This window comes from Astatotilapia calliptera, chromosome 6 (assembly GCF_900246225.1).
Source record: "Astatotilapia calliptera chromosome 6, fAstCal1.2, whole genome shotgun sequence".
Taxonomy (NCBI): Eukaryota; Metazoa; Chordata; class Actinopteri; order Cichliformes; family Cichlidae; genus Astatotilapia; species Astatotilapia calliptera.
In genome coordinates this window covers 16,152,935-16,171,086 of record NC_039307.1, presented here as the reverse complement: position 1 = coordinate 16,171,086, position 18,152 = coordinate 16,152,935, and the positions used below count along the sequence as shown (strand labels likewise).

Here is an 18,152-nt window from a genome sequence, read left to right as displayed (position 1 = left end):
ACCTGCACCAAACTGCATTAGCAACATTCAGTTTCTCTTGTCATTAGTGCCAACAGCTAACCGTGCTAACGTTGGGTTTGCCTGCTAGCGGCACTCCTGCAGTAATGCAGTGGGAGAGGAGGGCAGCTGTCCTCCTGTCTCCAAGGCTGTCATACAAACATTGCTGGAGAACTGCACCTATCAATAGCCACAAAGGAGAAAAACAGCTGTGTGCAGCAGCAGCAGCACTTTGGTAATGTGTTTGCACTATACAATATAAAATATGTATCATGGACCTCATTGGATATTGATAATTTCCACTCCCAAAAGAGCAGAGACAGGCCTTTTTTTGCTTGTTTATGCTGGTGAATTTGAGATCAAAACACAAAACAGTGATAAAAACCTACTTTGATTTCATAATATTTATTATAGGCACACAGAACATGTAAGATATATCTCATAAAAATATCCCAAAATTGAATGTATATATCCTAAAGTATCATCAGCACAGTGAAATGATTGGTTCCTTTCCATTAACATATATTGCTCTGTGTGTTATGTTTTCATGCTGGTTTCTTAATCCTGATGAAGGCCATGTGGTGAAACATATCAGCTTGTTAAAGTGCAGATGCTTCTAGCAAGGCACTTGGCATTGCCAAGTTGTTTATATCTTTGGCTTAGACAGTCTATTTCTGTGACATAAAATAACCAGCTTGGCTTCACAGCAAATCTGCTCTGGTGTCATTAAATGTAAACACTCTGCTTTACACTTGCTTAGTAACTGCTGCTTAGTGATTCTGAAAGTTTAGTTTTAGGCAGTCTGTGAAAGGCCACCTCTTGCCCACTTTATTGCTCTGATGTACGATTTCCATTGGAACGGCTAACTGTAGGAGACGAACGGCAGCAGTGAGAAAGTACAGATGTCAGTTTACATGCACCAATAAATTGGTCTGCCTCTGCTAGCCAGTGAATCTGGCACTGTCATAGCAGTGTCAGAGATGTCATTATCACTCACCTTCATGGCTCTGGGTGGCTGCCAGGGAAACTGTTTAGACAGAGGTGTCAAAGTTACGCGAGTTTTCAGTAGATACTGATCTTTCTGCAAATTTCATTGTCTCTCACCTTCACATTTGTCATTTGTCACCAGAGCGGCGTCGTCCTCGGCAAAGAGGACTTTCAAACCGAGGACTGAATCTAACACAAGAGACGGCTGCAAAAGCACCAGCAGGAGCTGGAACGTGTGAAAGGATGACAATGACCTTCGACAAGCAACGGTGTCAACACGTTACAATCGACAGAATAGTTGAGAAAGTGTGAAAGGAGGTGTAAATGAAAAGCCCTATTAAACCGGTGCTATGTGGGCATGGTGTGATGCCGCTGCAAAGACATATTTCCTCTCAGTTGGATTTGTTTTGTGAATGCAGTGCTTGATGGTCAGTATATTACATGATTGAAAGCTATTAGGAACTGCACTCAGAAAAGGAAATTATTTCTTTTTGTCAGTACCTTTATCATAACATCGCAATGACTGACTCGGCTCAGAAAGCATATGTGCGACCTGGTGTGCTTTATATCCACCAGAAAAAAGTTAGTCATTTAGAGATTACTTCATTAACAACACTCAGTGTCATTTCTTCAATTTAAATAGAGTTTTTTGATTTTTTTATTCTTGCTTTGCACAGTTTGATAAGTGAAAAACAGTAACAACAGTACAACAATATAACAATATAGTTAGTGATATATTTAACTCTGACTTCAGAACTGCCGCAGGGTCAACAAGGTGCCAGAAATATTCTTCAGAGATTTTGATTCATAGTCACGTGACATCACCTCGTGGTTACTGCAGATTTGGCTGCACATCCATAATATAAATCTCTTGTCCCAACACATCCCAAAGCTGGATTGAGGTCTGGTGACTGTGGAGGCCATTTGAGGCCATTGTCTAAAGCCAGGCCGTGGCTTTAGACAATGCTCATCATTTTGCCCTAAAGGTCTAAAGTGTACTAAGAAAATACCTCCCACACCATTACACCACCACAACCCCGAACCACTGATACAAGATAGGCTGGATTCATGCTTTCATGTTGCTTATGTCAAATTCTGACCCTACCATCAGTGTCGTAGCAGAAATCAAGACTCATGAGACCAAGCAAACTTTTTCCATCTCCTTATGTCCAATTTTGATGGGCCCATGTGAAATGCAGCTTTAGTTTCCAGTTCTTAGCTGACAGAAATGTTACCCAGGGTGGTCTGCTACCGAAGCCCATCTGCTTCAAAGGTTTAGAGATGCTCTACTGCTTGCCTTGGTTCTATCAGCTCAAAGTAGACTAGTTGATATTGAGTTAACAACGTATTATTGATAGGGATTACAAAGAAAGTGCATATTTCTCCTATACTGGCGTCTCCCCTCTTCTTCTCTTGGCTCCCTGTTAAATTCAGAATTGAATTCAAAATCCTTCTGCTCACATATTAGGACTTGACTTATGAGGCTCCATCTTATCCTAAAAATCTCATCGTACCATATCACCCCAATAGAGCACTTCGCTCTCAGACTGCTGGCTTACTTGTGCTTCCTGAGGGGATTTAAAAGTAAAATGAGAAGCAGCTTTCAGGCTCCTCTTCTGTGGAACCAGTTCCCAGTTTGGATTCAGGAGACAGACACCCTCTCTACTTTTAAGATTAGGCTCAAAACTTTCAATTCTGATAAAGCTTAAAGTTATGGCTCGATCGGATTACCCCGAGTCCTCACTTTGTTACACACCATTAGGCCTTGGCTGCTGGGGGCTTCTCATGATGCCCTGAGTTTTTCATCTTCACTCAACGATCGCTTCAGATTGCTGCCCCACCCTGACTCTGGAGGTCTGTTCCTGCCTTCCTAAATGGGAGTTTTTCCTTCCCACTGTCGCCAAGTTCTTGCTCTTACGGGATCACCTGATTGTTGGGATTTCTTTCTATAATTATGAATGGGGATTATGCACCATATAAATAAATAAAACTGAACTGAATTAAACGGCTGTACCCAAAATAAGTTTTGCTCAATTAATGTTTGACTTTCATTTAACTGATTGGGGGGAAAAAGATCTGCCTTCAAAAACCAGGTATATGAGGTGTAGTCTTAAATATGAAAAAAGGAGTACCGTAATTGTCGGGCTATAAGCCGCTACTTTTTGCACAAGCTTTGAACCCTGCGGCTTTTAGTCAGGTGCGGCTAATGTATGTACAAAACAGGATTTTCCCCTGATTTTAGCTTGTGCGGCTAATATTCAGGTGCGCTTTGTAGTCCGGGAAATACGGTAAACTGAAATTAGAATTTTTGAAATGATTATCCTTTTAACCGTAGGCGGTAAGTGATGAGATACTAGCATGCTGTGAGGAGTGTAAACACTGTGAGGACTGGGCCATTCATTTCATTTTTGAAAAGCAAAGTAAAAAATGACCTCTACCCTTCTTCATTTGTACATTTTGGAGAAAAAAAATAAACAACTATTAAACAATAAAAATATCAATCTTTATTCTTTGAGATAGCATATCAAAGATAAACCTTGATCTATAATACCATGACAAATTACACAAGAACTATACAACGGTAAACAGTGTAACCCAATAACTTTCTCTTGATAAACAATAGTTTTGTTTTTCTTTTCTTTACTCTTAAGTAATGAAAATATCTTTGACTTCAATTATACTGTTGACTCTCTTTTGGAAATTAGAATGGTATATTTAGATGTAGTCTCTATAAAATATCCCATGAGCTTTTAAAAATACTTTTCCCCCCCAAAGAATATAATCACGTGATGTATATCATATGATATGACAGGCAACATTTAGAGGTATCATTTCAGGCTTTTAGGTACAAATTGTTCTGCCACAACTGCGAGGGACATCTGCCTCTGATGAAATGATGTAAGCTTGCAATGTAAAAGTCACCGTCTTCCCATTATTTGTTGGCATGACTGATTGTAAATAATAAAATTCAATGTACAAAATGATCAATTCTTGGAAAGTTACTGGTTGCCAGGTATGGTAAAGTCTCACAAACAGCGTACAAAATACTGCATGATACAAAAAACCCAAACATATTCTAAATCTAAATTATCATCACTGGTTAAGACCTGCAACAAACCGGAAGCCAACAGCTGGAATCAACGATGAATTAAAGTGATTACATTAAACACACACATAAATACCTATTGATAAAATCAGATCTATACTGTATACTGTATGTGCTTCTCTTTAGAAAAGAAAATGGACTTTTATTTGGTCAGAAAAAAAAGGACAAAACGGCTGCATGGGATAACAGTTGCACCCCCATCTTACACAATAAAATTAGAACATTAGCAATTAAAATACAACAGTAAAAGAGCAATGCAAAATGACTGTATTACACAACATTGGCATTATATGGAAAGAGACAATATTGTTTGGCAAAAAAAGGGGGGAGGGTTTTAAAAAACATCCTAAAAACACTGGAAAATTACAAGACTCGTTGTTTCCAAAAGCTACTCCACACTGCTACCGCTTGTCTGTTTAATTCTACAATGCGGAGGTGTCAACAATATCTTTACTTTCTCTGTAACACTATAAGCCTAACCTACATATCCCTACTTAACCCTAGCGACTATACAATACTATACACCACAACACAAGTCTTACTGGGTCAGTGGCACTAAGTTAGGTGTATTTTAGAGCTAATCTACTGGCATCTCAAAAGCTCTACTGTACTCTGCAACATGACATTTCTCCTCATCCGTGCAGCCTTGGCTCGCCAACACTTCTGTCGACCCATAATTTCGATTATCTGTGTGTGTGGATGACTTCTGTGGATTTCTGTAAACAATCCTGAATGTAGATTGGACTTGACAGTTATCATGACGGGAAAACGAACTAAAAGAAAGTAAGAAAGAAATAGATCACTGTATGATATTGTGGCCCACAGCGAGGATGTGATTTAATGATGAGGATGTAATGATGTAAAAAGATGAGAAAACAGCTCCATGGATGGAAAAATGTAGGAATTTACTCTCCGCTCTGTTTCTTGTAACTTCCTGATAAATTAAAAGATGTAGTTAGGTAGTCCTTCTTGGTAATAAAAATGATCTTCACAGCATGAATGCGTGTGTGTGTGTGTGTGTTTGTGTACATCTGGGCTTGTTTTTGTAAACAGAATATATGCAAGAGAGTGTACGCTTTGTGCCAAGCTGTGTCCTGATATCATAAATTGGCAATTTGGCTCCACATTAGACCCTCTACATCTCGTGGGACAAGGCTTCGTGCTGAGCAGCGACTCCGTTTGGCTGCGGGGTGGCGGGCTGCTCCTCGGGCTGGCCATTGGCCTTTGGCTGAACAGCAGGATGGTCAGGCGGGTTAGAGGTGAAAAGGATGTTGGATTCATTTAACCGGCGAACACGATATGTCTCATAGTGGATGCTGCATGTGATGTCTTTGATGTTCTGCATATGTGTCCTGAAAACAAGACGAAGAAGAGAGTATTACATCTAATGAGAAAATACCGCAAAGCAAGCTTAACAGGAAATGCCTACAACAGGTATCACTCTATATTTATGGTCATGTGTTGTGGAAACAATCGCATGTATTTGCATACTGTGTGCGAGGAGTCAGTCCTACACTAACAAGCTTAAATGCACAGATTCATTGGAAGAACCTGAGTAGAAATGCCTGCTCTACCACTGTCTAGGGAAGCACTCAAAACATCAAAAGGAATTTCATTGGTATTGATTTCAGTCGGAAATTGAAGCTTTATAGAATCACTCCTGTCTCCAATTCATTTCAGCACATCTAAAAGACAGAGTGAGCTCTGATTTAGCAAAATGGTGAACCTGTAGCTGGGTTTTTATTCAAATCACACTATACCCCTAAAAAACAAAAACATTAAAATAAATGTAGAAGTGTGATGGATGCTCACCTGATTAGGAGATCTCGGAGATAAGCAAACTCACAGTGTGCAATGTTCTCAACTGCAAAGAGAGAAAGAGCAAATCGCTGAGACTAAATTCACAAAACAATCCCAAATCCTTTCCAATCCTGCTTTCTTGCAATTCCTTAAAAAGGTCACAAGATGGCAGTGCCGTTCACAATCCAGTTGAAGGGCGTCCTCTAACATGACATCTACAGCAATTTTCTTAAGCCATGATAACTCCCTCCTCCACTTTCCAGCAATTTAACACATCGGAGCTCTTCACTGTATTGGAGAACTTTAAGTAAGACGTTTTAACAAATTCCCTATGACAAGCTTGTGGTGCCTTTAGTAGGCCTAACATGTTTGAATTATAGATAATGTCTAGTGAAAATGAAGTAAAGGAGGCTACTACTTAAGTAAAGCTTTGAAATCCAGGGCAGGAAATTTAATTCTCTTTGAAAGTGGGAGAGTGGAATAACTGCTGGGCCTGTGAGCGCTGATTAACGGCATCAAGGGAACAAGATACCAACTTGTAACGAGCTGAACTGCTGGTGTCTAGACGCTCTACTCCTCAACTAGCAGTGAGGAGCTGTTATATCAATCGATATGTATGTCTAATATACCCGTTACCAACACAGCCCCTGAAAATAAACTGTATTTTCAGTGCTTGTGATAGTATAGAGACTTAGTCCTCCTCTGAGGCCTAATTTATGATGATGGTGCCGGCATGTCCGGGAGCTTTCTCTCCCTTTCTTTTCCCTGTTCCCGCTCTCTTACTACTTGGCTTAACCAGAACTGAGCCACTGTTCTCTTAGCCAGACAAGACTGCATTTGTCCTGAAATTCTTGTACTCTATCTCCCTCACCTTGCGGTTCTACAGAATTCATTTGTAAGCTTTCGTATGAGTAGACTGGACATCTTCAGAATGTAAAATTGAAAGGTTAAAAGTCCAAAGTACCATGTTTTGAGGAGGAAGAAAAGTCTGCATGCACCTCTGAATATAAAGCAGGTTTATACACTAGAAGTACAAAGTCAAACCTGAAAGTATTGGGATACCGTGCGACATGTACATTAAAAACAGAATGCAATGATTGCAATTTCATAAACCTATATTGTATTTATCATAAAACATTTAATGTTTAAACTAAGAAAATGTACCACCAAGGTCCAAACTCAGGTCAGTTTGAATTTGATGGCAAAATGTTTCATAAAAGATGAGGAAGTGCTGTGTTTACAGCTGTAAACATCTGGGAGCTGAGAAGAGCAGCTGCTGGACTTTTGGGGGAGGAATGTTGTCCCATTTTAGTCTGATAAATGATTATAGCTGCTCAACAGTCTTGGGTTGTCTTTGTCATATTTTTGCTTTATGATGTTTTGGTGAAAGGTCTGGATTACAGGCAGGCTAGTTCAGCACCCAGACTCTTCTACTACAGAACCAGTGCTTACAATAGATCCAGTATGTGATTTAGCATCGTCTTGCTGAAATATCCAAGGTCTTCCCTGAAAAAGAGGTCATCTCAGTGAAGCGTATGTTGCTCTAGACCCTGTATTTACTTTGCAGCACTGATGATGCCATTCATGATGTGCAAGCTGCCAATTCCACAGCCACTAATGCACCCCGACACCATCAGAGATGCAGGCTTTTGAACTGAGAGCTGATGAACAAGCCAGATGGGCCCTCTGTTTTAGTCTGGAGCACATGGTGTTTTCAAAAAATAATTTCAACTTTTGATCCGCCTGACCACCGAACGGTTTCCCACTTTGCCTCAGTCCATTTTAAGTGATTTTAAATATTCAAAGTCATTGCAATTATTATTCATTAATAATTTATATCCACTGTTCTGAAATGATTCTACAATGTATAGACAGCTTTTTGCAGGTTGAACCCATCCATCCATTTTTTATACCCAGTCATGTTACTGACCCGATGCCAGTTGATCTCAGTTAATCTAAAATGTTCCTCCAGCTGTTTCCTCTTAGTACAACTTACTTTTCCAGCCTTTTGTTGCTCCGTCCATACTTTTTTCTTCAGTTGCTACCATCACATTCAAAATGAGCATGAGTCTCTCAGTTTAAACATTTGATATGTTTTCTATGTGCTATTGAATAAAATACAGGTTTACAAATCACTGCATTTTGTTTATTTGCATTTGAATCCTTATCTTTGAAATCATTTTTTTATTTTTATCCCAGTGTTTTCTGCTCGAAGCGTCACGCCAAGTCTTGCATGCTACCATACTGTTTAGATACTTGTGTGATTGAAATGCTCTTGTTTATCTGAACATTTGTTGTGTTTCAGACACAGTATTTCAAGGTCATATTTCATAGTGAACACTGGGCGTTTCCCCAGCTACACTGAATCACAAAACAAACATAGTCTGAGTCATTTACATTTATCATTTACATGATATTAAATAGCTTGAGGGGGTTTTTTGGTGAATGATTTATACATTACAATGCATTTATAGGACAGCAAATGAACTAGATGCTCTGCAAGGACTGTGCTGAAGGGTGTCCTTAGCAGGAGACACTATTAAACAGTGATAGGTCCCTGCTGAGCTATCCTTCCGTTGGCTTTTTGTCTTTTTGCTACGTGTCCAGAGAGATGTCCTCGCTCTTTCTCCATCTCTACACACACACTTGCACAATTGTGAGTAATGCAAGTACAGTTACTTGCTAAGAACCTCTTTGGCACTGTGAGCGTGCAGCACCGGCCAACAAATGTAAACCACATCACAGAAGTTATTGCATGCAAGTGTGTCTGTGAGACAGTGTGCGTGTGTTTTATGTTTCTTCCTGTAATCTCAAAGGACATAGAAAGTGTCTGCAAATCTTTTCCTCCTGTCTCCTACGTCTCCCAAGTTACAGACTCAGAGAAACTTATATAAACAAGGATTCAAACAGCAGATGGTTAAACTAGCTGGCCACGTTTTCAAGCAGCAGTCTCTAACTTTCCACATGCTGAAAGTTCACCAAAATCAGTCTGCTGGTTTTGCTGGTCATTTTGCCACCACAAATACCAGCATGAGCAAGGTGAGACAACTCAACTGTAGTTAGTAACTGTAGCATGCATGCTGCTGTATTATTTATTGGGTGAAGTCAGATGGCTTTGGCACTGTCGTCTGGACAGGTGCGACCCAGTCATGAGTACAGGAAATGGGCCGTTTTAACGTTTGACCAGATGGACATTATAACATTATTAGGCCAAGCCAAGTATTTTTTTAACTGCTTTGCTGGAGCAATTAGTGGCACTGGCAGTGACAGCTACATGTCGACATGGCCGATCTACATCGAGACAGTAAATAAATGATCACATTGTTCTACCTTGTTATTCATTTTCTATTATCTGGCAGGGAAACTAACCAGCTGTGGTGTTTTATTTGCAAGTGTGTATTACCCTCTATGGTGCCCCACTTTGTTTTCCTTCCCAGAATCCTCTTTCCGTTCACCTGGTACTCCTGGTCGCTGCCCACCACAGCAAAAGGGGTCATCTCCTGTTGAGTGCACACATGCAAACATGAAGAGAAAACGCTGAAGTGTTTGCACCGATTCATTTTCAGGTCATGTTTGACTTGTTGCAATTTCCCCAGTTATCATGGATTTTCCAAAGAAACACATACCGGAGATCAAAAAAGTTGCATCTAACAAAGGCTTACATTACATCCATGCTGTAGCCACAGGATGCTATTCTTTAGGTTTGCTGTTAAAATTCGAAGTGAATGAACAAAGCAGTATCAACTTACCCTGATTTTGTCATTGATCATCCTGTCCTCTGCATCCTCATCAAACTCTTTCTGAGGATAAACATCGATCCCATTGGCTCGCAGCTCTTCCCTAATCTATACACAAGTAAAGAATGACACACAAAAACAATAAAGTTAAGATGACAAAAAATGCAAAAAAGTCACACCGGCACATAATATATAAATGAAGATGCTTCAGTCTACGCAGATAAAAATGTACAAACGGAGAGTGAGACTGTGGCAGTTGTGCACAAACTCACTTGACTGTGTCCTGGAGCATTTTGTCAAACCAGTATAACAGAATATAAGCTAGCTGTTGATACCCGTGACAGAAAGGGGCAGGGACACGCTGGTTAACAACAGACTTTCTTGAGAAGTCTGACATCCAGACAGAGGTACAGCTCATAAAATCTCCACCCCTCAATTTCAGCATGCTTTTAAAACGACTAAAACTCGGGCACGGGCGCAGGAAAGTTTCTGAGAGAAATGTCCTTTTAATGAATGACTGTTCACTCCCACAATTACTACTCTGACAATTTCCACTTGGTCCTTGATCAAACATTTTTATTGTGCATCCTTAGAAGCTTTCTCAGGGTTACATTAAAGGATGCGAACCAAGTGAAATCCTACAAAAAAGCCACATCAGCGGTGGTTATGTGAACACACATTCATAGTTGAACACACCGAGACCCAACATTTAATAAAAAACAAAACAAAAAAAATTCAGCTTGTTCTGGTTGCATGTTAAGTTGCTGCGGGGATAATGGGAGGGAAAAAAAAACTGGCACGAGAAGCTTTTAGTCAATAATCTTCAGGGTCAAACAGAGCATGTGCAGCCAACCAAAACAATCCAGCTACAAGCCCCGAGGCTTCGACTCTCTGCCAGGGCCTGGCACAGAAACCAGAAAGCAGACTCTGCTTTGTACTTATTGGACTGTGTTACTGGGATAGAGGGGAGACTGGTAGCCAAGACACCCATTGTGCTTCCACCTCTCTAAAATGAATAAAGCTTTTGGGAAGTCTGCATTCTTAAAACAAGGGATGTGACACAGAGAAAAAGATGGAGGAAGGCAGGTGGCTGTCTGCCTCCTGTGGAGTGAAAATAATCCAGCAGAGAAACGCAGCGAGGAAGAGATTCAGCATCACGTAGGGACTCAACCCAGGTGAAGCAGGAATCTGTTTAGCAGGGAAAGCCATGATAAGAAGGTGAGCGGTGTGAGGCTACAGATTGTCAGGGTTACAAGTCAAAGTGTTGACTGTAAAGCCAAATATACCCCCAAATTACACTCTGTGGATGAAAGCCTGCACAGATTTACAGTGGTTAGCCTGGATGCATTTGCTAAAATGTGCTTAAAAAACTTCAGTGACAATAAAGATTTCTTGCCATTTGCCAAAAATAAAAAATGCCCATCATGTTGCTGAAATAGAGGAAAAGCCAGGAGATCATAAAATTCATTATGTTGTTTAGTTTGGGAACCGTAACTGCATGTATAAAAGCTCTGCGGCGTTAAAAAAAAACAGTATGGGACTTAACAATGAAAAAATAAACTCACGTATCAAAAACGGGCAAATTATCTCAGATTATTTAGAGAAACCGATGAATATTCAGGATTTACTAAAATGCTAATTTTGAACTCATTTAATTCTAGTCATGTTTTATTGCACAGTGAAGACCTCTTTGAGCTTGGCTGTATTGTATGCTCACCCCATAATTCAGTGGTAGCCAAACGAAGAGCCTGTCTGCTTAGCTGGAAAGTGGGCTTAAATCTCTTGGATTGTTGCTTAGATAAACAGTTCTTAAATATCTGTAATTAATAAGAGCTTAAAATGTTCACAGTTCACAGAGATAATAGAGTATTTCCCAGGATGGATGGAGTGTGAGTTTGCACAGATGGCTTCAGTTTGTGGTTAAGCCTGGCAGCTTCTATACACCAGTGATTAATGATTATTACTGGTTACTGAACACACCTGTGTTCATGAACACACTCTGTTGTCCGATCTACCAACGCACTGCATTTATTTATCTTAAGCACACTCTGAAGCGCTCCTACAGGCTACTGCAAGCCAGGTCTCGCACACAGCTAACACGATGCAGTTACCAAGACCCAGCAATGCATGCAAACACACTTCTCTCACCGTCTTTTTAAAGGAGTCCCTCTCCTCCAGGGTGAGAGTGTCGGCCTTGGCAATGACAGGAACGATGTTGACCACCTTACTGAGATGCCTCATAAACTCCACATCCAGAGGCCTAAGACTGGAAGATGAAAAAGACAACAAAATTCAATTTTACTTTAAGTAAAATAATTCATATTTTACACATAAATGCGCAAGGAGGTTCTAAATTAAGAGGTCTTACACTATGGAAGGACAAAGCAATTTATACTACAGATAAAAAGACACCAAGATGTAAACACCTTGTTTCATTTTTAAGTGAATAGTAATAATAATTTAATTAAAAGTGCAGGAACGTCAGTTTAGGTTTTAGATATTGTATACAGGAATCGCCACATACAGGATCAATCAGTTAGGCAGGTACCTAAATAAAATATTCCAAATGTTTGCTAATAATATGAAATAATCAATAATTCCAGGAGCTTGCGCCTGATGATGTTCTCCAGTGTGAGCACTGACCAATGCCTGGCTTGCAGTAAAAGAGAAGAACGGGGGGGGGGGGACTCAAACTGTTTCTTTTCAGTAGTTGACTGCACCAAAAATAGCAAACGTGGTTAATTACATGTACTTCACTGCTCCAAACAGGCAACTGGAAGTTATATTTAAGAACTGACATGACTGTAAGGAAAGAGAACAACCACTAGAGAGCAGTCATGGTCCACTGCAGTCTTTCTGTTCGCCCTGAAACCATGTCGCTGTAACACACAGAGGGGCTTTCTCATTTTGACAGGTTCACCATTTTCCCCATTTGTCCTTAATATCCTGCTTTCGCCTAACTCAAAGCCAGTTTAGATAAAAGCATTCCTCCTCACTGGCTTTGTGAATCTTTCACATCTTAACAGTGTGTTTGATTAAAGTTGTTTACGTTTCTCCTTTAGCAGCCTGTAATCGTGCCTAGCGTAGCAATGATTAGGACCGTCAGTGTGCACACTGTTGTTCCATGTTGCCTCCAGTTGCTCCTGCACACAGTTTCCTTTCATGCTGTCTGCTCTGCCCTCCAATTAACCTCAGCCAGCCTGGTTCAAAGACCCAGAGGCAGCTGGAGGGAGGAAGGATGCCAGGCAAGTTCTCCAGAGCAACTGACAGACATGTCACCATCAAAATGGGATGAGCTTGTGCTACACAGAGCACAGAGACAGGACAAGAGAAACAGAGCAGCAGAGGTAAAGAGAGAGGAGCGATGCAGAATAAGCGAGGCATCAAATGCTCAGGGGGCAAAATGTCACGTGAAATAAATACGCAGACAGGAAGGATATCCCCCCCTCCAAAAAAAGAAAAACTGTGGCTCACGATCCATGTGTGTCAGTGCATAAATAAACTGGGGCTATATGTACATGTGTGCAGCATCACATGCATGACAGAGCATACATGCACACTTTCAGATGTACACATGCACTCTTACCGCAACATATGCAGCATGGACAGTCTTTATAAATTAAACATGGATGCATGCACAGACGTACAACTGTATGTCTGTGCATGCATGAATAAATCCTTCTGTCTAGCAAGTCGAAGAACATAGCAGTGACGTTTAAATGAACTGAGAATGGTTAGCTCGGTGGTCAAATGAAATGAGGAGAAAACAACCAACCACACTGCGAGCAGCACTCCCCTCCCACCATTTCAGCAACGGGTCAGAAAACCAGCTCGGAGTTGACGAGAGCCAAAGTGGAGTCTTTGTTTTCTCGTGACAACATGAAAATAATGTGCCTGATGCTGCCATTATCGGAAATGGCTTCTTTGATGCCAAGGCTGTGTCTTGCTTCACTGAGCGCTGCTCTTCGATCCGAAACCACAGTAGCAACCGAAATGCACATCTCCAACGATAGAGGCTTATGAAAGCTCAATCTGTCGTCATTTTGCTTCCTGTCATTCTTGGTCACATGGCGCAGGCATCCAGAAGCCTTTGGCATTGTGTCTGGGTAATTGGTAACAGGCCTCATTTAAAAAACCTTCAGCTAACATTACTGTGAGAATTTAAAATGAGAAAATAAGCAAGCAGAGCATAATAGGGTAAGAGTTTTGTGATTCTTTCAGGGACTTATGTTCTTATTTTATTTGTGAATCACTTCTACTAAGTTAAAAAAAAAACAAACAACTGCAAAGATCTGCCGTAGGTTTGTAAGTATCCTTATATGTACGTATGAAACTACCAAACAGGAACTCTCTACCACGTGCCATACCCCAACGGTAGCCCCAGCAGATGTCTCCTTTATTCTTGCATACAACTCTCTGGATAGCTGTAAGGAAGATCACTTCCTGACAGATGTTTATAACTTTTGATTAAGAAAAAAGGTGTGAATTTTTGCAAAGCGGGCACCTCTGCTTATGAGCAGTATCTGACCTGCAGCAATACTATGATTACAAAGATGACGCTGGAGGATTTAGGCACTAAGGGAAGCAATGCACAGTCACAATAGAAGAGGGTGGACTGAACTCTGCAGCTGTAAGCACAATTATCCACAAACACATTCAGGGTATCCACATATGCGCACCCGTGCAAGTTTCAGCATGCCCACTGCCCACTTGAGTCCACTCCCTGCGCCCTGCTTTACAAGAACAAGGGTACACACGAACACACACTCGCTGAAGCATCAGCTGTGGTGACATGAGCAGATGATGAGGGGGTCTGTCAAACTGTGGGGCTCGCACATGTCATCCCTCGATCCTTGAAAAACATTTAAGTGGACAACTGTTGAGTTATTGGTGCACAGAAATATGCGACTGGGTTGGATCTGCGGTAAGAAAGCCAGTTAATGGGTGTTTACAGTTGGTGCGCATTAAAGCTTTGAGTGTTTTAATTCACATATGTACAATATTTTAAAGCCAAGGTGGCTTTATCAATCACACACACTCAAGAGACAGTATCTTTCTTGCTCCTGAGGTAACACAAGGACACTAGCATTAGTTGCTAAATGAGACACCTGCACTCTTTTGGTCCACACTTTGGTATGTTAGAATCATTCACACCATTTTGTTTCTGCTTTAGCCTCCAACCACGTCTTTTGCACATTTGGCGGCTCAGTGAAACACGCTCGTCTCCGACCACTGTCGCACTGGATTTCATCATCAAGTTTCCGTCAACTGCTCGATATCACATCTCTCTATTCAGTCACAGATGATAAAGCCGAGAGATATTTAAGAGAGAGACGGCTCAGAATGAAAGGAATACAGCGGAAGTTGCAGAGTTCAGTTTCTTTGTGAAATGTGACCCTTCGAGTGACTCTTACGTGTCTTTGAGGAGAGAACGAGTTCCACATGTGGTCATTAGAGAATGAGATGAAAAAGACCAGGAAAGCGATGTGGTTAAAGAGCTAGAAAGAGACAATAGGTCGGGGGAGGTCCCCTGAAGACCCTCTGTAGTTGTGGTGAGAAAAAAGGAGTAGGAGCTTGTATCATTTTAATACAGGCTCTTACCAGTGGCCAGTGGGAGGTATGAAGTATATGCAGCAGTGCACCCTGGAGTCTGGGATCCTTTTCTTCCTGTTAATGTTGATTTCCTCTTGCAGGTAGGATTCATACTGGTCATTGATGAACTTCATGATGGGTTGCCAGCTGTAACAAAGAAAATTAAGGAAAGAAACTATTACCTCAAAACCTCTTGTAAACAGTTACTCTGCTACAGTGACTCCTTTTGTTCTGCAACATTAACTTATAAGCTCCAAAGAAATTTGTAAAGAAAAAACTACGGATTTTTTTTTCCTTTTCGGTGATATAGCGATATTATAACATGCAGCATTGCCTCCAGGGAGGCAAATGTTCCTGTAATGCTAAAGACACTTTTAAGACATTATAACTTCTAATTAAATCATGCATATTTTACTTACACAAAAACTGAATCACATTTCCTCAACACTTAAATTATAAAATAATAACATGAAATCCACCGTCTTGATTAAACAAAATAAAATGGAAAAAGTGTTTAAAAAAAACAAAAACAGAAAGAAATTGAGTTTCAGCTTTGAGACAAATTGAATAAGTACAGGAAGTGATTGTAGGCAGGTAGATCAAGTCTGGGCTCACCAGTTTTCATTGTTGATTTGATCCCCAAAGCCAGGAGTGTCAATAACTGTTAGCTTCATCCTAACGCCTTTCTCTTCAACATCTACAGAAAGAAAAAGTGATTCGTGTAATTTAGGACACTTCACTTTTGCCAGAACGATGTACCGTTTATATATTTATAATGACAGATTAGACAGAAAGCCCATATTTCATATTATTAATGCAATATGTGCTGCATCAGGTGGTAGGCTACAAAACACGGCATACCGTGACTGACGGACTTGATCTCGACTGTCTTGGGGATCCTCTCCTCCACGTTGGGCTGCACAGACTTACGGCTCACCTTGGATTTGAACAGCGTGTTCATCAGAGTGGACTTTCCCAGGCCGCTTTGCCCTGATCCGAAAAACGAACAGACGAACATGCAACATTTAGTAAAAGTAGGAAAACAACCATCTTAGGCGGTCAGAAGGGAAATCCCTTTGAAGACAAAAGCACAATTCAGCTTCTCTTTTTTAAAACCTCAGAGTGGGGAAAACTACATCTTATAACAGGACCTTACGCTCTTCTGCATGGGTTGTGTGGTGGGTGTGTAGTTGCATTGGGAGCCTCGTTATAGCCCCCAGAAGAGCCACCTTTGGACGCCACAGTATTGTACAGACCACACACAGAGATGCAGACATCACCCACTAGGGGCTGAATCCTCTTACGTTGTGTCTCCAGTATTATATAATTCTACTGAATATGGTCTTAGTGAGATGGGGTGGGTGGAAACTAAGTAGAAAGTGCATATATACTTATTATACAATATTATAGTGTCATTTCTCTTACTTAATTAAAAAAGGTCCACTGCTGTTGATACCATGAATAAAAATGCAATTTCCCCTTCCACAGTGTATACTTATCATACTTGTCAATACATTACATTTAGCATTTATTAATCAGTACAAGAGTTATACTCCGACATCTAAAAGCCTCAAAAAATGTGCACCTGCATAGTATGGTATCCAGAGTCGTTCGGCTACGTTTCTTTTTTTGACTTCCAAATGAATTTAAAATTTAGTCAATCTGCTCATTTCCACTTCTACATTTTTACTCTAAAGACTGAGGTAGATTTGCATAATTCACAGTTGCTGTAGCTCCCTTTCCTGTAGCTCAACTTTACTCTGACTGGCTTAAGCATTAGCTGTATGCCTGACGACATCATTATTTAAAACCATGACACGCACGATTGTCAGATAGTAAATATGTCGAACTTGTGGACAGAGGATGCCAACATGGCGAGTCTATGAAGTTAAAGGTGACTTACAGCGATACTGTGATGCTATTCATTGCTTGTTTAGCCAATGGAAACATCGACTAAACAAATGCGTGCTTGTGCTGAAACAACAACGAGTTGGTTTCCTTTGACTGGACGAAAATAATACAAGGTGGAAGCGAAAATCTTGATTTGATACTAGCATCATTTTGAAACATTAGGAGTAACCGGATTAACGGGTCACTGCACACAGACCCACTCTGTGTGCCATGTCCCACATTTCCTGTCCTAAATGTAGACTCTGTGGGTATCTGATAGGGCATATGGAGAGTCGCCAAGCTGCCAGTCCCTTTGTGACCCCTCTTGGTGGCCTTTACTGCCTCTCTCTCACCTTACATAAACACACTGCCTCTTTAGCACACACTTCACATGCAGTCTGCCCTGCTGTATGCATTCACCCACAAGCACATGGTCCCATTTTCTTTCCTTCTTCTACTGACATACACACTTAGACACATTGGCCAGGACTAGGTAGCTGAGGGGAGAAATTAGGGTCAAATGCATTCTCTGAATACCACAAGACCACAAGGGACAAGACCAACACCAGTTAACCTTTTACATTTCAACTAACCACTCAAATAGCAAATCTGTTAGCCAGCAGGAACTTTATTAGAATGGGAATAGATTATCTCTTAACGTTAACTAAAAGAAATCTAACAAATCTAACTACAGAAAAAAACAACAACAACAACAACAAAACAGTAGTAATCTGACTACACACGGTAGCCAGATTCCTACTGTGTTTCATGGCCTTGAGCAAGAGCTGAAGACAGTCTCACAATTATCACCAAAATGATGCACACCCTGCTGTCAAAACAGTCAGAACCCAACGGCAGGCCAGCACTGAACGGAAAGTAAGAAGTAGATGCCAATCATGTGCTAGGTGTTTGCTAACACATTGCCCGAGGAACTTGACACGTTGCTATAGTGATGTACTTTAAAGCTCCCTTTGGCAATCAAGACGCCTCGTGCCGGTTGAAACTTGCCTTTTCTTTTCCTAGTGAGCGTTATTTAACAGCGA

General features: G+C 40.8%; 1 protein-coding gene across 6 annotated transcripts in view; it reads right to left on the bottom strand.

Annotated features, from left to right (window-relative positions):
* Window positions 1-3,465: 3,465 nt before the first annotated feature.
* Window positions 3,466-18,152, bottom strand: part of septin9b (septin 9b) — a 70,875-nt gene continuing 56,188 nt past the window's right edge. For all 6 annotated transcript variants that reach the window (XM_026170576.1, XM_026170577.1, XM_026170575.1 and 3 more), the window contains 8 exons: window positions 16,081-16,209; window positions 15,835-15,916; window positions 15,229-15,366; window positions 11,776-11,893; window positions 9,640-9,735; window positions 9,294-9,390; window positions 5,903-5,954; window positions 3,466-5,442 (listed from right to left, as the gene is read on the bottom strand). In XM_026170576.1, the coding sequence (XP_026026361.1) occupies window positions 5,226-5,442; window positions 5,903-5,954; window positions 9,294-9,390; window positions 9,640-9,735; window positions 11,776-11,893; window positions 15,229-15,366; window positions 15,835-15,916; window positions 16,081-16,209 (929 nt within the window). In that variant the 3' untranslated portion in view covers window positions 3,466-5,225. The remainder of the gene's footprint in view (window positions 5,443-5,902; window positions 5,955-9,293; window positions 9,391-9,639; window positions 9,736-11,775; window positions 11,894-15,228; window positions 15,367-15,834; window positions 15,917-16,080; window positions 16,210-18,152) is intronic.